Source organism: Oncorhynchus tshawytscha, linkage group LG16 (assembly GCF_018296145.1).
Source record: "Oncorhynchus tshawytscha isolate Ot180627B linkage group LG16, Otsh_v2.0, whole genome shotgun sequence".
Classification (NCBI taxonomy): domain Eukaryota; kingdom Metazoa; phylum Chordata; class Actinopteri; order Salmoniformes; family Salmonidae; genus Oncorhynchus; species Oncorhynchus tshawytscha.
The window spans coordinates 16,919,643-16,944,766 of NC_056444.1; the positions used below are offsets into that span (position 1 = coordinate 16,919,643).

Consider the following 25,124-nt stretch of genomic DNA (forward strand, 5'->3'; position numbering starts at 1 on the left):
GTACTAATGTTACTGTGACTAAGTTTAAAAAAAATCCTAAATACACATAATTTTGTTCCTGAAACATTTGAATGAAATACTGTAGAATTCCATTAATTTCTATGGAGGACTGCTGCTACTGGGAAGGGCCAATATGGCTGACCAGTGTCTTCAAAGTCTCTCATTGGCGAATATATAGCAACAGCAATCCAGGGTTTATACTGTAAAAATCATTGGTATCGCCACAGTTCGTGTCAAGGTGAAACGTACACTCCTGTAGATCTGAAAAAATGTCATGGTGAAACTTGCTAGCCAACCGAAAAAACAAGGTGAATCAATTCAGGATTCTTGAAAGTCAGGAAAATCCTTGTTCTGCAAAGAATCATTATTTTTATAGTTGGAAAAATAGATTGAGCAAGCAGTAGGTATTTATAATTACATGTGGAGTGGCGCTTTATCATTGATGACATCACGTGCACCTTCAATGATTCTGCAATCATAATTTATTCGAAAAACACCATTTCCATCATTTGTCTCAATAAAGTTTGACAAAATAAAAACCTGTCGAAGGAATAAAAGTGTTGTCGATGTTTAGAACAGACGTTTTTTGGCGACATTGTTTTGTCCCCCGAATAACCCTGTAAATGGGACCCCTGCCTACAGTGATCGGTTCTGTTGTGAAGTAGCGCCCAAGTCAATACCCTGTCCCTTAGCTAAACCATTTCCTACAACTACAATAACACAACCACGTATGGTACCGTGACTGACAGCCCCAATCTCATCTCTACCTTTCCTTTTTATCTCTGCTTGACCTTGTCCACCAGTGGGCCAGCAACCTTTCAGCAGTCATCGAACACCTACTTCAAGAGTCCAGGTCGGAGAGCAGTGAGCTGTGGTTAACCCAGGATGGTGTGGAACCCCAAGAGCACACCCTTGGATTACAATGGCAATGTCTGTCTGACACTCTTGGAAATAAGCACGGTCACATGGAGAAAGTTGAACCCACCATGCGCAACATATATCGGATCCTTGCCAGCCAGTATGATCCGCTCGGCTTCATCGTCCCATACACCACACGGTCTAAGGTTGAAGTCCAGAGGCTCTGGGATAAGAAAAGAGGGTGGGATGACCCAGACCTACCTGGGGTCATCCTACACACCTGAAGATCTTCTCCAAAAAAAGAATAGTGTGGCTTATTTGCGAGAACAAATTTCCACAGCTGTCTCAGGTCACACTGCCAAGGTGTTACGTCTGCCCCGACATGGGTCTCCCAACCAGCACAAGAGCGTTCATGTCTTCAGTGACGCCTCAGAACGTGCGTACGTTGCCGTCGCGTACCTCCGTACTGAAGACGGCAAGAACAAGAGTGGCCCGGAAACGACAACAGTCGATGCCAAGACTCGAGCACTGCGCTGCACTCACCGGTGCCCAGCTGGTTGTGGTCATGAGAAAATAAATCACCCTGGAAATCCATGAGGTCGGATGGTCGGTCGGTCGGCACTGGTCGGATTCTACAACCGTCTTAACCTGGCTCCAGTCAGACAGGTACAACGTATTTGTAGGTAGTGGTCTCTGCTTGATGTAGGGTGTTTGCTGAGTTATGTCGAAGGTTCTGGATTCTGAGGGGGAGGGCAGCCAATCTGCATTTTCAGTTTGGCTGCACCGAATGCAGGAAGTGGCGCGGCCAGCCAGATGTGCCTAGGATGGTTGACCTGCCTCCAACCCGACTGTGTCTCCACAAACCCACATTCTATTCTATAGGCGTGGACTGCTTTGGACCGTATATCAAGATTGGCAGGAGAAATGAAAAGAGATGGGGCATCATCTTTAAGTGCATGACCACCCGAGCTGTACATGTGGATCTACTGACGAACATGGATTCCAATTAGTTCCTAATGGCGTTGACGCTTCATCGCTCAAATAGGAAAGCCCTTTAAGATCCTGTCCGACCGGAGAACAAATTTCAACAGAAGGTAGCGAGAGCTACAGGAGGCCTTCATGACTCTCCACTCACAGCTCCAGTTAGCCAGTCAGAAGATTCACATCGCCTTCAATCCACGAAGTGCACCACACTTTGGAGGATGCTGGGAGAGGGAGATCAGATCCATCAAGACTACCCTGCAAACCACCCTTGGTGCACAGACCATCTCCAATTAGGTGCTGAGGACTGTCCTAATCGAAATAGAAGGGATCTTGAACTCCAAGCCCTTGGGATATGTGTCGTCGGACATTGCGGATCCGGATCCAATCACTCCTAAAGTCGCAAAAGATGGAGACAGCCAGGTTCTAGCCAACCATTTCTGGAAGTGCTTCACATAGAACTAGTTACCTGCACTTAAAGGCCGCCATAAGTGGCACAGGAATCAGGAAGACCTTGTAGATGGGACCGTTGTGATGATTGTGGATGATCAGTCTCCTTTTGGCAAGTTGGAGCTGTCAAGTCAGTTATCCCTGGAGCAGACAGGAAAGTGAGGACAGCAGAGATCCAAGTCAAGGACAGAACATACGTCAGGCCTGTTGCTCGACTCATCCAGCTGCCCGCCATTCCTCAAGAAGCAACTGACCCTTAGTTGGCTTGTCAGTTGAAGCAAATATGTACAACACATTTGGAGGTGACTAAAATACAGTGGTGATCCTAACTGACCTAAGACAGGGAATGTTTAAATGTCAGGAATTGTGAAAAACTGAGTTTAAATGTATTTGGGTAAGGTGTATGTAAACTTCCGACTTCAACTGCATGTACCATTTGTGTTAAACTTGCTAGCTAGCTCGTGTACTCCCGCAAGCATTGTCATACATTATCATCATCGTCATCATGCATTACTATTTAGCGATTAGCATTTGTTAGCATTTGTCTGTGGCGCTATGCTATTTTAGGTTGTAGATCGCTCATGCTTGTTGTCTTATAATGTGTAGATATTTCGACATTGCTTTATTGTCCTTTGTGCATCTAGCATGCGTTTAGTTGTTGATGTGGAAATATGATTTTTTTTCCCATACTGTGCGATAGCCTAAGTTCTCCTTTCTTTCCAGAACCACAATTATGATCAGAGAGTGGTGTTGTGTGTGTGTGTGTGTGTGTGTGTAGCTTAATTAACCCCTTGAACTGGAACTACTGCTTCCTCGTGTTCCGAAGGACACCCTGTCGCAACCGGCCTAAAACCCAGCACCTCTAAGTTTAGCTCTTTTTATTGGTCCTTCAAATTCATAGACAACCCATATTTTTCAATAGTACCCAATGTAAAAACATAATATTCCACAAATGACAGGTAATGTATCAACATTTTTGCTTTTTATAATAATGTCTTTAAAGGGTCATTAGTTTCTAGGGCACAGCACTGTGCTTCAAAACTGCCTAGAATTCAGAGGCTTTATCTCAATCCATTAAAGCATCTGCTTTTCTGGTGCTCCTAAATTTAGTTGTGCTATCCTGGTTGTAGTGCCTTTCTTTGCTGGGAGAGTGAACGTAAACAAACCACTTGACCCCAAAAAACCTAGGCCCCGGCCATGATGTTCCTTTCAACACTGATTAACACTCCTGTAGAAGGGAACAGCTGTTGCCAATAGATGTTCTTGTGTGTACCGGTTCCTGTGAGCTTCAGAAATAGGCCATGGGTTTTTATTAAACAGCATCATGTTGATACATCTCTGTAGACTGAGGCTAGTCAGGATCAGGATCTTTAGTGTTGTTGCATTAACTGAATAAAGCAACAAAAACAACTGACACACAAACCACAGTGCAACTGCTTATGGTGATATACTTTAAAAGAAATCCTTATTGATGCCTTCAAGCTTCTGTCAAATTACATCAAACTGTGACTTCAATGATACCCAAAATAAAACAAATTCAATAACCTGAACATACGCTTCAGTTTTAAACGAGTCATTGGTGTTACAAAAGTTTTCCAAACGGTCTTCATTAAAGTTATATCCAGCTTTCTCTGGTCATTAAGGATGACAAACAGCCTGTGTGTGTGTGCTTGTTACACCAGCAACAAGACACATTTACTGGCTCCCATCTGCTGGATTATCGTGTATTGAAGTATTCCGTCTGTCTGCCTGTGTGTGTTCTGTGAGTCACAGCAGGGCTTGTACCCATTGACAGTTCAGAGGAGAGGAGCGAAAGTCAGGTAGGACCTCTGCCACTCTGCGTCTCAGCTTCTCCCTCCTGGTTTCCCTCTCTCTCTCCTCACGCAGCCACCCTGGATACCGTCTCCAGGCCTGGAAACAACTCCGCACCACCCGCCTGGGGCGGAGAAGAGAGGAACACACACACGACAGTGAGGGAACAGAGGGAAGCAGACAGAACAGCTTAGAAAAAGCCCTTACAACAACCAGAACTTATACAGTAACAAAGTGAGCTAGTACATATGGAGCATGTCTGCATCTTATACAGCAGGGGTAAGGTCTGAGACAGGTGTAAGGTCTGAGACAGGTGTAAGGTCTGAGACAGGTGTAAGGTCTGAGACAGGTGTAAGGTCTGAGACAGGTGTAAGGTCTGAGACAGGTGTAAGGTCTGAGACAGGGGTAAGGTCTGAGACAGGGGTAAGGTCTGAGACAGGTGTAAGGTCTGAGACAGGTGTAAGGTCTGAGACAGGGGTAAGGTCTGAGACAGGTGTAAGGTCTGAGACAGGTGTAAGGTCTGAGACAGGGGTAAGGTCTGAGACAGGGGTAAGGTCTGAGACAGGGGTAAGGTCTGAGACAGGTGTAAGGTCTGAGACAGGGGTAAGGTCTGAGACAGGGTGTAAGGTCTGAGACAGGGGTAAGGTCTGAGACAGGTGTAAGGTCTGAGACAGGTGTAAGGTCTGAGACAGGTGTAAGGTCTGAGACAGGTGTAAGGTCTGAGACAGGTGTAAGGTCTGAGACAGGGGTAAGGTCTGAGACAGGTGTAAGGTCTGAGACAGACAGGGTAAGGTCTGAGACAGGGTAAGGTCTGAGACAGGTGTAAGGTCTGAGACAGGTGTAAGGTCTGAGACAGGTGTAAGGTCTGAGACAGGTGTAAGGTCTGAGGTCTGACAGGTGTAAGGTCTGAGACAGGTGTAAGGTCTGAGGGGGACAGGTGTAAGGGTCTGAGACAGGTGTAAGGTCTGAGACAGGTGTAAGGTCTGAGACAGGTGTAAGGTCTGAGACAGGTGTAAGGTCTGAGACAGGTGTAAGGTCTGAGACAGGTGTAAGGTCTGAGACAGGTGTAAGGTCTGAGACAGGTGTAAGGTCTGAGACAGGTGTAAGGTCTGAGACAGGTGTAAGGTCTGAGACAGGGTAAGGTCTGAGACAGGTGTAAGGTCTGAGACAGGGGTAAGGTCTGAGACAGGTGTAAGGTCTGAGACAGGTGTAAGGTCTGGTCTGAGACAGGTGTAAGGTCTGAGACAGGGGGGTAAGGTCTGAGACAGGGGTAAGGTCTGAGACAGGTGTAAGGTCTGAGACAGGTGTAAGGTCTGAGACAGGGTAAGGTCTGAGACAGGGTAAGGTCTGAGACAGGGGTCTGAGACAGGGGACAGGTGTAAGGTCTGAGACAGGTGTAAGGTCTGAGACAGGTGTAAGGTCTGAGACAGGTGTAAGGTCTGAGACAGGTGTAAGGTCTGAGACAGGGGTAAGGTCTGAGACAGGGGTAAGGTCTGAGACAGGGGTAAGGTCTGAGACAGGTCTAAGGTCTGAGACAGGGTAAGGTCTGAGACAGGTGTAAGGTCTGAGACAGGTGTAAGGTCTGAGACAGGTGTAAGGTCTGAGACAGGGGGTCTGAGACAGGGTAAGGTCTGAGACAGGGTAAGGTCTGAGACAGGTGTAAGGTCTGAGACAGGTGTAAGGTCTGAGACAGGTGTAAGGTCTGAGACAGGGGTAAGGTCTGAGACAGGGGTAAGGTCTGAGACAGGGGTAAGGTCTGAGACAGGTGTAAGGTCTGAGACAGGTGTAAGGTCTGAGACAGGGGTAAGGTCTGAGACAGGGGGGTAAGGTCTGAGACAGGGGTAAGGTCTGAGACAGGGGGTAAGGTCTGAGACAGGGGTAAGGTCTGAGACAGGGGTAAGGTCTGAGACAGGGGTAAGGTCTGAGACAGGTGTAAGGTCTGAGACAGACAGGGTGTAAGGTCTGAGACAGGTGTAAGGTCTGAGACAGGTGTAAGGTCTGAGACAGGGGTAAGGTCTGAGACAAGGTGTAAGGTCTGAGACAGGTGAGACAGGGGTAAGGTCTGAGACAGGGGTAAGGTCTGAGACAGGTGTAAGGTCTGAGACAGGTGTAAGGTCTGAGACAGGTGTAAGGTCTGAGACAGGTGTAAGGTCTGAGACAGGTGTAAGGTCTGAGACAGGTGTAAGGTCTGAGACAGGGGTAAGGTCTGAGACAGGGGTAAGGTCTGAGACAGGGGTAAGGTCTGAGCAGGGGTAAGGTCTGAGACAGGGGTAAAGGCTTCTAGGACAGGTAGAATGCTTCTAGGACAGGTATTATTGGTAAAGGAAGTAAGGCCCAGGTAAACACACCCACCTATCACTGTGTCCCTGAGCCTGCTGCTCCCGGTCCCACTCCACCATCCTCTCCTGGGTCACGTGATCTAGTAACGCGATCAGAGCCCTCCTCAGAGTGTGCATGCGCCAGAACCGGTCGGCCCGCCCCTCTACAACCATGCGGTGGTCCTTCAGCTGAGACAGAACGAGTCAGGTTTGGGATACAGTACACATCATGGACAGACTGTCCATCTCATTGAGACAAATATACAAGACTATCCACCGCATCACTATTAAACAGTAATCAGTATTCAAATGTTTTGTGTGTTGGAAAAAAGACAGTGGCCATTTGTATGTGTTTCTACTTGTGCATGTGAGAGTTTGTGTTTGTACGTGTTCATGCCCTAACCCTTTTCCAGTTGCCCAGGCTCCTCCGTAGCAGGATATGTTGATGCAGTTGTTTGGCAGAGGCCCATTTCTGAGCCAGGGACTCGCCTGTTACTTGCTGCCAGGACAGGATGCACCGTTTCAGGAGAGACTGCCTGTGATGAGCCCTGGCCAGCTGGAGGGGAATTAAAATAATACTGTGTACTCATCCACACATATTCACGTGTCAGGTAACACACAATGGCATGGTATAAAGGATTAAGGCATCTCCTCGTCATTGAGGCTTACAAGTGGTGAAAATATATTTAAGCAATAAGGACAGATGGTTTGTGATATATGGCCAATATACCACGGCTAAGGTGTTCTACGATACAGCCCTTAGCCGTGGTATATTGGCCATATCTCACAAACCCCCGAGGTGCCTTAGTGCTATTATAAACTGGTTACCAACGTAATTAGAGCGGTAAAACTAAATGTTTTGTCATACCCGTGGTATACGGTCTGATATACCACGGCTGTCAGCCAATCAGCATTCATGGCTCGAACCACCCAATTTATAATATAAATTTGACCCTAGATGCTATACTGCATTCTTTTCAAACTCATGGTCTTTAAAGAAGTTAGGACTTTGACCACTAGTAAATAAAGATAGTTGTCAAGGTATGCTGTTGGGAGTCAAGGTATGCTGTTGGGAGTCAAGGTATGCTGTTGGGAGTCAGTAGCAGAATAGAGCATGAGACATTGAACAAGCTGTTCAGCTGCTCAAGGTTCCATACAGTAGATTGGAACATGCTGCTGTGATGTCACACCATCTATTTTCACTTCTACTTCACTTCCCTGTCCATCAATCTGCCCAATCATTCCTCTCCTGCAACCTCTCTCATCTCACTCCCTCTCTTCCTGTAGCTCTCTACTTTAACCTCTCACTTCCTCTCTCGCCTCCTCTAGACTCTCACTCTAGCCTCTCTCCTCCTCTAGCCTCTCACATCCTCTCTCTCTTCCCCTAGCCTCTCACTCTAGCCTCTCTCCTCTAGCGCCTCTCTCCTCCTCTAGCCTTACTTCCTCTCGCTTCTCTCTAGCCTCTCACTTCCTCTCTAGCCTCTCACTTCCTCTCTAGCCTCTCACTTCCTCTCTAGCCTCTCACTTCCTCTCTAGCCTCTCACCTCCTCTCTAGCCTCTCACCTCCTCTCTAGCCTCTCACCTCCTCTCTAGCCTCTTCTAGCGTCTCTCTAGCCTCTCACCTCCTCTCTAGCCTCTCACCTCCTCTCTAGCCTCTCACCTCCTCTCTAGCCTCTCACCTCCTCTAGCCTCTTCTAGCGTCTCTCTAGCCTTGCACTTCCTCTATCCCTCTCCTCTAGCCTCTCACTACCTATCGCCAACCTCTTTCCTCCTCTAGTCTCTCCTCATTTAGCCTCGCTCTCTCTCTAGCCTCTCACTTCCTCTAGCCCCTCACTTCTTCTAGCCCCTCACTTCTTCTAGCCCCTCACTTCTTCTAGCCTCTCACTTCTTCTAGCCCCTCACTTCCTCTAGCCCCTCACTTCCTCTAGCCCCTCACTTCCTCTAGCCTCTCACTTCCTCTAGCCTCTCACTTCCTCTTGCCTCTCACTTCCTCTTGCCTCTCACTTCCTCTAGCCCCTCACTTCCTCTAGCCCCTCACTTCCTCTAGCCCCTCACTTCCTCTAGCCCCTCACTTCCTCTAGCCCCGCACTTCCTCTAGCCTCTCACTTCCTCTAGCCTCTCACTTCCTCTCTCCCCCTTCAGCCTCACTTCCTCTAGCCTCTCCTCTAGCCTCTCACTTCCTCTAGCCACTTCCTCTCTCTCTCCTCTAGCCTCTCACTTCCTCTCTCCCTCTCCTCTAGCCTCTCACTTCCTCTAGCCACTTCTTCTCTCTCTCCTCTAGCCTCTCACTTCCTCTCTCCCTCTCCTCTAGCCTCTCACTTCCTCTAGCCACTTCCTCTCTCTCTCCTCTAGCCTCTCACTTCCTCTCCTCTAGCCTCTCACTTTCTCTAGCCACTTCCTCGCTCTCTCTCCTCTAGCCTCTCACTTCCTCTCTCCCTCTCCTCTAGCCTCTCACTTCCTCTCTCTCTCTCCTCCTAGCCTCTCACTTCCTCTCTCCCTCTCCTCTAGCCTCTCACTTTCTCTAGCCACTTCCTCTCTCCCTGTCCTCTAGCCTCTCACTTTCTCTAGCCACTTCCTCTCTCCCTCTCCTCTAGCTACTCACTTCCTCTCTCCCTCTCCTCTAGCCTCTCACTTTCTCTAGCCACTTCCTCTCTCCCTCTCCTCTAGCCTCTCACTTCCTCTCTCCCTCTCCTCTAGCCTCTCACTTCCTCTCTCCCTCTCCTCTAGCCTCTCACTTCCTCTCTGCCTCTCCTCTAGCCTCTCACTTCCTCTAGCTACTCACTTCCTCTCTCCTCCTCTAGCCTCTCACTTCCTCTCTCCTCTTTTAGCCTCTCACTTCCTCTCTCCTCTTCTAGCCTCTCACTTCCTCTCTCCTCTCACTTCCTCTAGCCTCTCTCTCTCTAGCATTGTTCCATCACTCTGCCAGTACAATTTGTCCCGCGGGTTCTGACAGGTGGTCAAGCAGGTGCTCATACCAACAGCATCCTGTAAACATCATTACAGCTCTGACCGTGATGTCTGGGATTAGGGTGTGTGTCTAGGTGTTTGTGTGCTCGGTTTAAGCTTTAGATACAGAGTGTATGTGTGTGTCATATTTCCATTGGGAATTATGAGGGTGTTGGTTGGTAACCGAGTAAGATGACACCTTAAAACATGTAGTTGTTTGAGGGAAAGAGTATTTTTATTCTGTCTGTATTTGAGTGTAGCTGTGAATACATTAGTTCTGCTGTGTATGATTGGCTGTCCTGAGCTGTGTGACTCTACAGGAGAGAGTGCGAGTGTGTTGACAGTCTCTCTGTGTAGACTCTGATTGGCCAAGGCTGATGGCACTGGTGATTACCTGAGTGTTGGCTTGGCTCATGGCGACTCTGCGCTTCCATGGCGCCATGCCTCGCCGTAGTAACAGAGTTCTATGGTAGTGTTGCTGGGCCTAGTCTGGAGCTGCTGCTCTCGCTCAAACCTCCTCTGGTTCTCCTGCTCCCACTGAATACATACACATAGTTATAGACACACACACACACACAACTTGTATTTATTGTTTTAATCTATAGCTTTTGTTTTATGTTTGGACTTCAGCTGTTCTAAGATCAGAGCTAGGAGCCACATTTCAAAAGCTTTGCCCATCTAAATTAGATCTGAACACCATGCCTTGACAGTGTGATGTAAGGCGAACATTATCACCCACGGCATTGAACAACCATTGCATCATTGCTTTGAACAGCTGCCATCAAATCATCACGTGTACAGATGTAAGAGAGTCTCTTTTGTGAAATTCCAACTGCAATAAACCTGGACAGGAAAGAATGGACAATGTGTATACGGTATGTATATTACATATATAATTCTGTTTTGTATAGGTGTTGATGACATCTATTTTTCTGTATGGTCCCTGTGATGGAAATCTGGGTCCGTGGGTATCAAGTGTCAGGGTAGGAGTGGTGACCTAAGATCAGCTTCCCCCTGTCCATGTAATCATATTAATTGATCCCAAGTCAGCACTCCTACTCTAAAATGCGTAATACATATGGCCCCTGAAGTCCTAAATATACACTCTTAGTGAACTGACAGATTTTCTTTCAAGTATGAAATGAAAGTTGTCCCCAGGACAGTTTTCCTGTAAACATTGCATCACCTCTCTCTCTTGTCTCTTCTCCTCCCTTCTCCTTTCAGCTGCTCTACGTTTCTGTTCCTCCTCCTCCTTCTGCCTCTCCTCCTCTGCTGCTTTCAGCTGGGCCTGAGAAAATAAAACAGTTGATTGATTTAATGCCTGCACACTATTACATTTCCCCAAACACATTTTAATTGTACCCAAAAACTTCATATAAAGTTGAATAGCCTCTCTAATTCCCCCCGTCTGAAGACCTATACATCTTTTTGGACACCAAACTATTCCACATCCCCCACTGGCCTAAACACTCCATTCCTCACTATTCTCTCCTCTTCCTTCTTTGTCTTCAACTCCTCCACCTCCCTCCTGCGCTCCGCTCGCTGACGAGCACGTTCCTCCATGGCTGTTGAAGGGGGAGAGAGAGGGAGAGAGAACGAGGAAGGGAGATAATAGAAAAAAACAGGGGTAAAGGCTAGGTACTTACATTTGGGTGTTGTTCTGTGTCAAAATAGAATGTTCTAATGTATTGTGTGTGCGTTTGTCAGTATGTATCTGTGTGTATCCGCAGTCCCTCTCCACCTTTCTCAAATCCCCCCTTCCTATTCCTCCCACATAGAGGACATTTTAGCCAAACATAGTTTTATTGAGTGAAACTGTATTCCTCCATGTAAGCTACCGTAGCTATGGCTCTATACAGCTACGGCTCTATAGGGGAGAGTGGGGCAAGTTGAGCCATATTTTACATTCAGCATCACTCTGTCAAGGGAAATATAGTATCTACATATTTCAGGATGTTGTGTATCCCTGGAAATAATCATAATTCACGTCAACTTACCCCGTACTGGATTAAATATTACCACTACCTTTTTAAAACCATGTCTATCTTTATTTCCCAAACACAATTCAACAGTGACAATCACCTTTTTTTTAACACAGGCTTAACACCTAACAAACACTTTGTACTTAAAAAAAACCCCACTGTTAACATAGGCCAGGCCCTGATGTTACCTCATATAATTTTTTCATCTTGCCATTGGCTCAATTTACCCCAAGGCAGACATTTTGACGATATAATCCCACACAGCTACAAGGATGCATTTTCATGCTAGGTTTAGGACCCAATACTGAAGCTCATAGAGACACAACTGATGTATAGAACAATCTTAAAATGACCTACTTTGGTTTAGATACAAGCATCATGAAACCTCTAACACAATAAACTAATTTGACTTGGTGAAAATCCATTTTTTGTACGTAACGTGCTTAGCACTTCTTCCGTGTGGTTTCTTCCAGACTATATGATATATTTGGTAAATGTTTTAATTGTGGGTATGATTTTCTAGAAACAAGGGTGGCTCAACTTACCCCACTCTCCCCTACAATCGACTCACAGCAATAAAATTCATTTTCTACTCTTTTCTATTATACTTCATAACAAGACCATTGTAAGGTCAACCATCTGGAATGGATGTCTATGTGTGTGTGGTTTAGCCCGTCAGAGCTAAACATGGAGGTTAATGTGCTGACTGACCCATGACAGTGGGATGACAACATGGCAGACGGACGGCTAGTTTCCTGGAGGCTGAGGAGCGGCTAACGTTCCCTTGAGAGACACTCCCAGCCCTGGAACACAGAACATCATCCAGAAACACACATCTATTTTTACCCCTTTTTCATGGTATCCAATTGGTAGTTACAGTCTTGTCTCATCGCTGCAACTCCCGTACGAACTCGGGAGAGGCGAAGGTCGAGAGTCCCCCAAAACACAACCCAACCAAGCCCCACTGCTTCTTGACACAATGCCTACTTAACCCGGAAGCCAGCCACACCAATGTGTCAGAGGAAACACTGTACTGTTCCCGGCCCGCCACAGGAGTCGCTAATGCGCGATGGGACAAGCACATCCCTCCCCTAACCCGAAAGACAATGGGCCAATCCCGGTTGCAGCCGGCTGCGAAAGAGCCTGGACTCGAACCCAGAATCTCTAGTGGCATAGCTAGCCAGTCCCTCCAGGACTCCGCGATTCTGCGATCGCATAATTCAATGCGAAAATCAACCAATCAGCGCATATTATGCAAGAGCCATTTTGACCAATTCCCACATTTTTAGGGCATAAAAGTGTCCAATCAAAAGCAGGTTCGTCATTTTGACCAAATCCTGCACTGTTACCGTGGAAAATGGCCCAATCCAACCACACGTCAACAATGTTTTCCCCCCCTGGCCTGTCAGCGTATTCACGTGTGAAGATGATGGTTGATTGTTGATGGCTGACAGGCAGTACAATGAACAGAAATCAATCTCATTTGCCAACCAAAAAAACAGCTAATGACCATGCGAAACAATTTCCAAATGTTTTTGGAAACAAGAGAAAGTCAACAATCAAATCAGCAAAGCATATGAGAATGTCAGAACAGTTCCCACAGCAGCGGCAGATCACCATGACTGAAGTGGTAGCAGGGAAGACTGCGGGAAGCACTGAAAGTATCAAGGTGAGTGCGTTTCACTCCCCGCTAACCTTGGCTTTAGTTTCTGCTCTCCCCAGTCTAACCTTGGCGTAGGGTGGCTTTAGTAGGGTGGTCGGCACTCTGCACTCTGCTCTCCCCAGTCTAACCTTGGCTTTAGTAGGGTGGTCGGCACTCTGCTCTCCCCAGTCTAACCTTGGCTTTAGTAGGGTGGTCGGCACTCTGCTCTCCCCAGTCTAACCTTGGCTTTAGTAGGGTGGTCGGCACTCTGCTCTCCCCAGTCTAACCTTGGCTTTAGTTTAGTCCCCAGTCTAACCTTGGGTGGTGGTCGGCACTCTGCTCTCCCCAGTCTAACCTTGGCTTTAGTAGGGTGGTCGGCACTCTGCTCTCCCCAGTCTAACCTTGGCTTTAGTAGGGTGGTCGGCACTCTGCTCTCCCCAGTCTAACCTTGGCTTTAGTAGGGTGGTCGGCACTCTGCTCTCCCCAGTCTAACCTTGGCTTTAGTAGGGTGGTCAGCACTCTGCTCTCCCCAGTCTAACCTTGGCTTTAGTAGGGTGGTCGGCACTCTGCTCTCCCCAGTCTAACCTTGGCTTTAGTAGGGTGGTCGGCACTCTGCTCTCCCCAGTCTAACCTTGGCTTTAGTAGGGTGGTCGGCACTCTGCTCTCCCCAGTCTAACCTTGGCTTTAGTAGGGTGGTCGGCACTCTGCTCTCCCCAGTCTAACCTTGGCTTTAGTAGGGTGGTCTGGCACTCTGCACTCTCCCCAGTCTAACCTTGGCTTTAGTAGGGTGGTCGGCACTCTGCTCTCCCCAGTCTCTAACCTTGGCTTTAGTAGGGTGGTCGGCAGGGTGGTCAGCACTCTGCTCTCCCCAGTCTAACCTTGGCTTTAGTAGGGTGGTGGCTTTAGTAGGGTGGGCACTCTGCTCTCCCCAGTCTAACCTTGGCTTTAGTAGGGTGGTCGGCACTCTGCTCTCCCCAGTCTGCTTTAGTAGGGTGGTAGAGAGCACTGGCTCAAAGCACTGAGTGCAATTTAGAGAGCACTGCTCCCCAGTCTAACTGGCTTTAGTAGGATAATTTCATTGACGTTTTAAACTCTGTAAAACGTAATACGGATCACGAAAGCGCAATCTTTCTGGAGAAATTGAATAATAATCAACCACAACTCAATTTTACGTTTTCTGTTCTTTATCTCCCTTACGACCTTTCAGAAAAAAAAATCACAATCAAGAATTGAACACAATTTATTAGAAAGAAATATCAACCCTCAAATTGAAAGTGATTGATCAGCTTTGAATCTATTTGGGTTTTTAAGAGAGAGAGAGAGAGAGAGAGAGAGAGAGAGAGAGAGAGAGAGAGAGAGAGAGAGAGAGAGAGAGAGAGAGAGAGAGAGAGAGAGAGAGAGAGAGAGAGAGAGAGAGAGAGAGAGAGAGAGAGAGAGAGAGATTGATTAGGAATGGGAAGTGTATCTCGTGTTGATAGCAAGCCCCAAGCCTGATGGAGAGGAGAGGTGTGTGTGAGTGGATTATGACAGAGCTGTTTGTTCAGGAAAATAAACAAAATTGAGCACTTTAGATGTTTAATTGTTTTTGTATTATGTATTCTGCTTAAAATCATCCTAAAACTGAGCACATATGACTTATTGCTTTATATGAAATTAACGTGATAAAAACATTGCAAAATGTGTCACAGAATTTCTGAAAATCTGCCGCAAAAATCAAGCATTTTTGGCTGCAGAAATCACACAAAAATGTCACGAAATCCTGGAGGGACTGGCTAGCACTGCGATGCAGTGCCTTAGACCACTGTGCCACTCGGGAGTCCCAGCAGAAACACACATCATTAGATATTCACTCTCTAATATAGATCTACTCAATTCCCAACTTCCCAGACTGACCCAACTAGCCCTGCACACAGGGGACATTCTAAGGACTTGTTTTTGTTTAAAGGGAGAGTACAAGAAGAGGATATCTCAATAGTGATCAACGGACCAACTTTTAATGAGTGAATCCTTCAGCAGACACATTGTCACACCTGGAATAATATGCAGGGAAATACAGTATGCAGGGAGAATAACACTTATCATAGTACATTTTAAATTAGCCTGGGTTTTATTCTGAGGGAGGTGTGATACGTCATTTCCCGGTCACAACTTGTGGACTTGTTTATGTGCTGCTGTGCGGTTTGTTGCTAACGTTACTTTGCTACCTGCCAACTTTACGGTTTTTACTTTTTAATTCCTGTTTTATATATATATTTTTTAATTCCCCTTGCTCGACTTTCTTCATTCAACTTTTTCACCCCGGACCCTTTATCTGGACATGGTTCTACGAGCCGAAGCTAAGTAGTAACCTTAACATTGCCTTCTAATTGCAGTCACTGTACTCATAATATACAGGAGAACGACCGCCTTATTTTGAGGATAGCCGTGCTGCAAGCCCAGCTTCAGACGCAATCGTTAGGCAAGGGTAATTTCAGTGTAGGAAAGGATGAAACAGCGTCTGTGCCACCAATAAGTACAGATAGTAGTATAAATCCCCTCACACAGTCCACGCAGCCGGACAATTTTCTCATGGCTTCTGGAAGGAAATGCTGTAGGAATGTTCAACCGGTGTCGCTCATTCAGCCGACAAACTTTCAACCAATTCTCCCCATTAAGCAACAAGTCAGAGACAGAGGCCGAGCCTTCTCTGGTCTCTCCTCCACCCATTACGGGGTATGAGATGCAGAAGCCTCCCACCTTTAGCGCTGACAAATTGAAAACCCTAGTCATTGACGTCTTCATTACCCGCAGTATTAGACTTAAAAATGGTTATCCAGCGATCAAACACTGTTTACCAGGGGGCAGGTCTACCTACATTAAGGCTAATCTGAAGATGGTGCTGGCTAAAGCTAAAACTGGCGAGTGTAGAATATATAGGAATATTGTTATCCACATCGGCACCAACGATGTTAGGATGAAACCCTCTTTCTCTTGGCCCTCTTTCTGGGACTCATCCGCAAACAGGACCAAGCCTGGCCTGCTGAGGAGTGACGGACTCCACCCTAGAGCCATGTCTAACTTCTCTAGCTCCACAATGAGATAGCCAGTCTGCCAGCTAGTGGAGTCTGCCACTAGCACAGTCAGTGTAGTCAGCTCAGCTATCCTCATGGAGACCGTGTCTGTGCCTCGATCTAGGTTGAGCAAAACTAAACATGGTGGTGTTCACCTAAGCAATCTCACTGGAATAAAGACCTCCTCCATTCCTGTCATTATTGAAAGAGATTGTGATATCTCACATCTCAAAATAGGGCTACTTAAATGTTAGATCCCTCACTTCCAAGGCAGTTATAGTCAATAAACTAATCATTGATCATAATCTTGATGTAATTGGCCTGACTGAAACATGGCTTACACCTGATGAATTTACTGTGTTAAATGAGGCCTCTCCTCCTGGTTACACTAGTGACCGTATCCCCGCGCATCCCGCAAAGGTGGAGGTCTTGCTAACATTTACAATAGCAAATTTCACTTTACAAAACCCCCCCCAAAAACTGTGTTTTCGTCTTTTGAGCTTCTAGTCATGAACTCTATGCAGCCTACCCAATCACTTTTTATAGCTACTGTTTACATGCCTCCTGGGCCACATACAGCGTTCCTCACTGAGTTCCCTGAATTTCGATCAGACTTTGTAGTCATGGCAGATAATATTCACATTCTTAGTGACTTTAATATTCTCATGGAAAAGTACACAGACCCACTCCAAAAGGCTTTCGGAGCCATCATCGACTCAGTGGGTTTTGTCCAACCTGTCTCTGGACCTACTCACTGCCACAATCATACTCTGGACCTAGTTTTGTCCCGTGGAATAAATATTGTGGATCTTAATGTTTTTCCTCATAATCCTGGACTATCGGACCACCATTATTACGTTTGCAATCGCAACAAATAATCTGCTCAGACCCCAACCAAGGATCATCAAAAGCCATGCTATAGGTTCTTGAACAACCCAAAGATACCTAGATGCCCTTCCAGACTCCCTCCACCTACCCAAGGACGTCAGAGTACAAAAATCAGTTAAATACATAACTGAGGAACTAAATTTAACCTTGCGTAATACCCAAAATGCAGTCACACCCCTAAAAACAAAAAACATTTGTCATTAGAAACTAGCTCCCTGGTATACAGAAAATACCTGAGCTCTGAAGCAAGCTTCCAGAAAATTGGAACGGAAATGGCCCCACACCAAACTGGAAGTCTTCCGACTAGCTTGGAAAGACAGTATCGTGCAGTACCGAAGAGCCTGCTGCTCGATCATCCTATTTTTCCAATTTAATTGAGGAGAATAAGAACAATCCCAAATGTATTTGATACTGTCGCAAAGCTAACTAAAAAGCAGCATTCCCCAAGAGAGGATGGCTTTCACTTCAGCAGTGATACATTCAAGAACTTCTTTGACGAAAAGATCATGGATCATTAGAAAGCAAATTACGGACTCCTCTTTAAATCTGCGTATTTCTCCAAAGCTCAGCTGTCCTGAGTCTGCACAACACTGCCAGGACCTAGAATCAAGGGAGACACTCAAGTTTTTTAATACTATATCTCTTGACACATTGATGAAAATAGTCATGGCCTCAAAACCTTCAAGCTGCATACTGGACCCTATTCCAACTAAACTACTGAAAGAGCTGCTTCCTGTGCTTGGCCCTCCTATGTTGAAAATAATAAATGGCTCCCTATCCACCGGATGTGTACCAAACTCACTAAAAGTGGCAGTAATAAAGCCTCTCTTGAAAAATCCAAACCTTGACCCAGAAAATATAAAAAACTATTGGCCTATATCGAATCTCCCATTCCTCTCAAAACACTTTGAAAAAGCTGTTGCACAGCAACTCACTGCCTTCCTGAAGACAAACAATGTATACGAAATGCTTCAGTCTGGTTTTAGACCCCATTATAGTACTGAGACTGCAGTCGTGAAGGTGGTAAATTATATTTTAAAGGCGTCAGACCAAGGCTCTGCATCTGTCCTCGTGCTTCTAGACCTTAGTGCTGCTTTTGACACCGTCGATCACCACATTCTTTTGGAGAGACTGGAAACCCAAATTGGTCTACACGGACAAGTTCTGGCCTGGTTTAGATCTTATCTGTTGGAAAGATATCAGATTGTCTCTGTGGATGGTTTGTCCTCTGACAAATCAACTGTACATTTCGGTGTTCCTCAGGGTTCCGTTATAGGACGACTATTGTTTTCACTATATATTTTACATCTTAGTGATGTCATTCGGAAACATAATGTTAACTTTCACTGCTATTTGGACGATACACAGCTGTACATTTCAATGAAACATGGTGAAGCCCTAAAATTGCCCTCCCTGGAAGCCTGTGTTTCAAACATAAGGAAGTGGATGGATTCAAATGTTTTACTTTTCAACTCGGACAAAACAGAGATGCTAGTTACTCTGGACCCTGATCTCTCTTTGGACAAACATATCAAGACTGTTTCAAGGACATTTTTTTTCCATCTATGTAACGTTGCAAAAATCAGAAACTTTCTTTCCAAAAATTATGCAGAAAAATGTATACATGCTTTTGTCACTTCTAGATTAGACTACTGCAATGCTCTACTTTCAGGCTACCCAGATAAAGCACAAAATAAACTTTAGTTAGTGCTAAACATGGCTGCTAGAATCTTGACTAGAACCAATAAATGTGATCATATTACTCCAGTGCTAGCCTCCCTACACTGGCTTCCTGTCAAGGCTAGGGCTGATATCAAGGTTTTACTGCTAACCTACAAAGCATCACATGGCTTGCTCAGACCTATCTTTCCGATTTGGTCCTGCCATACAAACCTACACATACGCTACGGTCACAAGACGCAGGCCTCCTAATTGTACCTTTTTCTCTGAGGACCTGAGCCCTAGGACCATGCCTCAGGACTACCTGGCCTGATGACTCCTTGCTGTCCCCAATCCACCTGGTCGTGCTGCTGCTCCAGTTTCAACTGTTCTGCCTGCGGCTATGGAACCCTGACCTGCTCACCGGACGTGCTACCTTGTCCTGGACCTGCTGTTTTCGACTCTGTCTCTACCGCACCTGATGTCTCTAACTCTGAATGATCGGAACTGACATTTACTCCTGAGGTGCTGACGAGTTGCAACCTCTACAACCACTGTGATTATTATTACTTGATCCTGCTGGTCATCTATGAACGTTTGAACATCTTGGCAATGTACTGTTATAATCTCCACCCGGCACAGCCAGAAGAGGACTGGCCACCCCTCAGAACCTGGTTCCTCTCTAGGTTTCTTCCTACGTTCCTGTCTTTCTAGGGAGTTATGCCACCATGCTTCTACATCTGCATTGCTTGCTGTTTGGGGTTTTAGGCTGGATTTCTGCATAGCACTTTGTGACATCAGCTGATGTAAAATGGGCTTTATAAATACATTTGATTGATATTCTCAAGCAGATGTAGTGTGTTGCTTTAATTAAACCCCCTCCTCTATATATATCCTCCACTGATGACTCCCCCACCTCAATTTTAAGGGGACTATTTGAGTTTTTTTTTAAACACTCCTGCTTTATGAACCCAAAACCAAACCTTCACCAGGATAATGACTTGTCTTCAGACCTGAGCACTATTTAAAAGCCTCTTACAGACTCCAAAATTAGAAAATGCTTAGCTGCCTGCTTCAAGTCATGGATGAGTGTCCACAAGTCATGAGCTTTCGTACCAACTGTTCACTGCATACTAAGTGTTGCACTATCAATGAAAGTGTGCTGATCCCCTTGGGTCCTATGCAGACCTCTGTGACTGAAGTCAGCCACTTTCATCCACAATCACGTCATTCCGTCCAAGCGGAACCGTCATTTCTATGCAGTCCCACATGGTATCGATTGGCTTGGGTCTTGAGAATACTCCAGAGGACGGTGCGTGAACAAACAGACACACCACACCCCCACACAGGCAGCCTGTGGGCCTCTCCTAAGTTCCCATGGTAATGTGAAGAGGGGCCTACCTGGGTTCTTTGTGGTCAGAGGTCATCCCTCTGGGCCCTTGGGCTGCTGGGACAGCAAACTGAGCAATCTGTGCCTCCTGCTTCAATCCCATCTCCTGCAGGCGTGCGATCTGCTCCTGCTGTTCCCAGAGGAGCCTCCTCTGCACTGTGATGGTCTGTTGCTGGCTGGCGTGGCGACGCTCAAACCGTCCTCCACGCAACTCTGTACTACGAGAACGGGGGACAGCACCTACACCGCCGTCCCCACCTTCCTCACCCACCTCACCCCTCTGCCGTGCTCGCCTCAGCTCATCTATTGAATAGAACAGAACTTTATCATCCATTGTGAAATGTTGCACATCATTTTTAAAATAATTGGTAAAGTAAAGGGTTTTCCCTAATCACTGATATATTTCAACATCTAGGTAGGAGTTTCCTAGAACACTGGAACGAATCAATTTTTTGTTGTTGAAATTTCCCAAAATCACAGATACAGGGTCATATACAGTATTTCAACTTTTCCTTTGATTGCTCACCTCCACTCAGAGCTGCGTGACGCCGTGTCACCTGCCAGGGAAGGGTGGGCTGGACCACAGCCCCCAGCTGTCCGTTACCTTGACAGGAAGGAGAGGGGGCGGAGCCAGCAGGTCGTGACCCCACCTGACCTTTCTGCAGAGACAGTTGAGGGTCACATGAAGATAGGATGAAGCTGATCATCCTAATTCTCTTTTCCTCTCTTCCTTAAGCTCTATTCAACTCTATTTCTTTCTGTTAGCCCCTTCCTCTCTCTCTCTGAGGAGAAAGCGAACCTTGCAGTGTTGGGAATATCTCGTCATGCAGGGAACGTTTCTCTCCCCGGACGATAAACTCACAGTCAGAAAAGTGCTGGCTAACTCATACGAGGAGAGGAACTCTGAAACAGAACTTGTTTATTCAGGAAATAGTGATAGACTAATTTATGACTTAACCAAATTAATACAAAAAGCATATTTATTGCCTCGCAGATTCATTCGACCCTTTGGAGAATTAGCTAATGTTTATTTCATAATTACACATCGTTACCACCTTCGGGACTTCAGTCTCTAATGTGACACGCTCCAGCAAATGTATATCCAATGGGCAGACAACACTGTGTGTGCAAGTATTTATCTGTCATGTTTTGTCCTCCTATGCATCTATGCCTGTGCTTTGTTTGTGTTCACTTTCTTCAGTGGCAGGGGTCCACAATTGTCACTCACCAGTTCTGTGGTCTGTGATTGGTCAAAAGTCTCAGGAAGGGCTGTAATTTGCTCAGGAGCAGGTGTCTCAGGAGCCTTAAGTTTCCCAGTTGCCACAGCATTGATCAGTGAGGCAATCTTGTACCGTGTTTCTTCCTGCTGTGCAAACAGCTCCTGGCGTCCTCTCTCCGCCCGACACCACAACCGCCAATCACTCAGGCATCGCCTTAGCATACGCCTCCGGTCACTCTCCATCGCCACCTGGCAGCGTCTATGAGGGATTACAACGATAAGCGTACTATTAGAGACAGACACCTGCTGTGACTGTGATGAGCTTGAGGGGCCAGATTTGCTAATTGTCTTCACCAGGTGTTTGCAGGCACCTATTTATTTGGCTAACTCTGCCCCCTTTGGCAGTTATATCTTGTTGGAAAATGTTATAGTTAGGGATGGAAATTTCAGGATTCTTGGTGGGCTTCCTAAGCCAGGATTCAGACATGGCTAGAACATCCAGGTTGGCGGAGTGTGCTAAAGCAGTGAATAAAACAAACTTTGGGAGGAGGCTTCTAATGTTAACATGCATGAAACCAATGCTTTTACGGTTACAGAAGTCAACAAATGAGAGCGCCTGGGGAATGGGAGTGATGCTAGGGTTAGGGTTAACCTCCACATCATGCAGGGTTAACATCTACATCACCAGAGGAGGAGTAGGATAAGAGTACGGCCAAAGGAACTGGTCGTCTAGTGCGTTCGGGAACAGAGTAAAGGGGGCAGGTTTCTGGGCACGGAAGGATAGATTCAAGGCATAATGTACAGACAAGGGTATGGTAGGATGTGAGTACAGTGGAGGCAAGGCATTGAGTGACGAGGAGAGAGGTTTTGTCTCTAGAGTGAACATTTAAGCCAGGTGCGGTCACCGCATGTGTGGGGGGTGGAACAACAGGGCTAGCTAAGGCATATTGAGCAGGGCTCAAATCAAATCAAATCAAATCAAATCAAGGCTGGAGGCTCTACAGTGAAATAAGACCAAAAAAATTGTAACAGCAATAAACAGGGCATATTGACATTAGGAAGAGGCATGTGTAGCCGAGTGATCATAGGGTCCAGTGAGCTCCGCATCCCGCATTGCACGGTTCTCACGTACCTGGAATGAGAAAAAAATAAGGAATTATGTCATAAAAGAGAGCAGGAAGTATGAATGGAAGCCAGCTGTTGTAGCAAACAGTTTAATTAATTTCTATTCACTGGGCCATTTGGCTCCCAATGCAGATACTACAGTCAGTGGAGCTTAAACTTTGTACCTGTCGTTGACGCGCCTCCAAGGTGAGGCCCATCCCCCTTCTCTTCCTCCTGTCTCACTCTTCTGAGTCTAGTGCCAGATCCTGCACTATCCCAGAATCCACCACTTCCCACTCCATGAGGTCTTGAAGGAAGTTGTTGACCACTGAGCTCTCCTCCTCCTCAGCCAGGTGGGAATACAGGTCTGAGAGAGAGACAGAGGGTGTATGACGTATGGTCCCAATGGACCCACTGACTGTAGTATGATGTATTAACTGAACTTTAGAAAACAAGGTATAGCAGGTGTGAGTTCCACTGTTTGCTAGAGAATGTCAGATGGCAGGTAAGAGTTAAGTGTTGTTGTGTAGGTTAGTGTCTCTGTACCATCAAAGTTACTGTAGTCCAGGGAGACAGGCTGGGCAGGTGCCATGGCTGCTGGACTGTTCTTTTCAGGGGAGACAATCACATCCTCCTCTATCTCCAGTTCCAGACGCAACTTGCTGTTCATCCAATCACTAAGAAGAGCCTGAGCTACAGGAAAAATGTCCATAACACCATTTGTAAAGGCCTGTGATACTTGTGTGTGTGTGTGTGTGTGTGTGTGTGTGGGGGGGGGGTGTGAGTGAATAGCCTACCTTTCCCGTATGCTTCGTCATGATCCAGCAGCTGCTCTGTCTGGCTGCTTATCCCAGAATGGGCCTTCTTCAGGGAAAACACCTCAGTCAATGCAAAGTATGAGGCCATTTCCATTGTCTGGGGATACAAAAGTACACGTCATGAATACATATGGCCTTATAGACAGACATAGCACAATAATATCCACTGCACGCACGCACACACACACACACACACACACACACACACACACACACACACACACACACACACACACACACACACACACACACACACACACACACACACACAGTCCATCTCCGGTTTCAGGAGGTACAGTGAGACAAAGTGAAAGAAAGAGCTCTCACCTTCAGCCATTGGTCAATATCCCCATTACTGTGCCTCACTTGTTATTGTAGAAAATGTGTGAAGATTAGGATGATTAAGATTATATTTATCAGGCAGAGAGTTCAGAGGAGCAAAGAGGGCCTATCAAAAAGAAAGTGTGGTGCTTTGTCACTTCAGCTTTAGTCATTACTATGCCCAGGCAGGTTCACAGACTGCGAGCGTGGTAAACAGGTGTCTGCAAAACCAAGAGTCCAGCCAATGCCTAATGTCTGAGGATTATTTTTAAGTAGAGCTCAGACAGTGCCTAATGTCAGCAGATTATTTCAGATGAATTTTCTATAGCAGTTGAAAAAAGTACTTATCTGACTAAGAGTGCTTCAAGTATCCCTGTGTCACCCTGATCACTACTAGCGGGTCTCAGAAAGGCCATTTAAACTTTTTAAGGGTTCTTCAGCCTTCTCCGATCACTGAGACATATAAATCCATACATTCTGAAGCACCACTTTATTTCTAAAGATAGTTTTGAGGTCACTTTTATTATGTACATCCTACATCGTTGTATGTACATCCTACATCGTTTTTTTTCACAGTAAGGAAGTGTCTGAGCGATGGAGACAGAAAATGTATAGAAAAGTTATTTGCAGTCATAGACCGGTGGGGGAAATATATATTTTAATAACCTTTTATTTAACTAGTCAAGTCAGTCAAATCCGTATTTACAATGACGGCCTACCGGGGAACACTGCCTTGTTCAGGGGACTCGATCCAGCAACCTTTTTTTTTATACTAGCCCAACGCTCTAACCCTGTAATCAATGAATGATTTGTGCACCACTTTCTAGGTGACAGTCATCAATATTTGACTTTACCTCACACCTGTCAAAAGTACACACAATCATTAACACCTTACCTTATTTGCAGTGGGGTTTTTAGTCTCCGTGAATCTTTTCCAGCTAAACATATCAGGATTATGCAAGTATGCAATGTTTTAAACCAAGAAATAGCTTGTACTATTTACCTGGCTAATACAGAAAACCTCATGTATATACCTTCATCAAAGTTATATTAACCACAACTTATAACACTAGACTTACAGAAAAAAACGTAGAAGTCACTTTTTTAAGCTAATACAAAAGTAATGTACTGCTAGTTGTACAGTTGCTGGTAATGCGACTGCTCAAAACGCTGAAAATAGAACGAGGTGCGTGGTTAATGTAGTCAATTAGCCACGTTCATCAAACGCACTGGCTGCTTGACAGTGGCATTAGTAAACTACAAGTTCCCTTTCAACTTTTTGTCAACCGAAGCGTCTGGTAACTATAGTAACTTTGGACCCTTCCCCAAATGTTAAACATTTGAGTGTTGTAAAAAGACGCCAAAGTTAACATTGAATGTGCAAAGTCCACATAACAATATTATAGTCCCACAGAAAAAGTTTGCAGATCTTATAAAGTATGCAAACACTCTCAGTAATGTTTATTTAACAGCAAATTTGATATTCTAATGAGATGTTTGCAAACGCACAAAATTACACTTTATATAGAAGTGACCGAGGCGCGTGCTGCTCAATAATCCGCAACGTGATTTGGTTTCTGGCAGTGGTGTAAAGTACTTAAGTAAAACATACTTTAGTCGTTTTTGGGGTATCTGTACTTTACTTTACTATTTATATTTCTGGCAACTTTTACTTTTACTTCACTA

General features: G+C 45.8%; 2 protein-coding genes across 2 annotated transcripts; both read right to left on the reverse strand.

Annotated features, from left to right (window-relative positions):
• Positions 1 to 3,726: 3,726 nt before the first annotated feature.
• Positions 3,727 to 10,605, reverse strand: LOC112216543 (coiled-coil domain-containing protein 191-like). The gene is made up of 5 exons (XM_042298596.1): positions 10,552 to 10,605; positions 9,760 to 9,902; positions 6,823 to 6,975; positions 6,454 to 6,608; positions 3,727 to 4,225 (listed from the first exon to the last, which is right to left on the reverse strand). The coding sequence occupies exons 2-5, from the start codon at positions 9,805 to 9,807 to the stop codon at positions 4,057 to 4,059; spliced, it is 525 nt and encodes a 174-aa protein (XP_042154530.1). The 5' UTR covers positions 9,808 to 9,902; positions 10,552 to 10,605; the 3' UTR covers positions 3,727 to 4,056.
• A 200-nt stretch (positions 10,606 to 10,805) lies between these two features.
• LOC121839574 (coiled-coil domain-containing protein 191-like) lies at positions 10,806 to 22,988 on the reverse strand. Its single transcript, XM_042298639.1, has 7 exons — positions 22,846 to 22,988; positions 22,485 to 22,666; positions 21,205 to 21,454; positions 20,503 to 20,635; positions 19,988 to 20,279; positions 12,059 to 12,150; positions 10,806 to 10,930 (listed from the first exon to the last, which is right to left on the reverse strand). The coding sequence occupies exons 3-7, from the start codon at positions 21,436 to 21,438 to the stop codon at positions 10,806 to 10,808; spliced, it is 876 nt and encodes a 291-aa protein (XP_042154573.1). The 5' UTR covers positions 21,439 to 21,454; positions 22,485 to 22,666; positions 22,846 to 22,988.
• Positions 22,989 to 25,124: the final 2,136 nt, after the last annotated feature.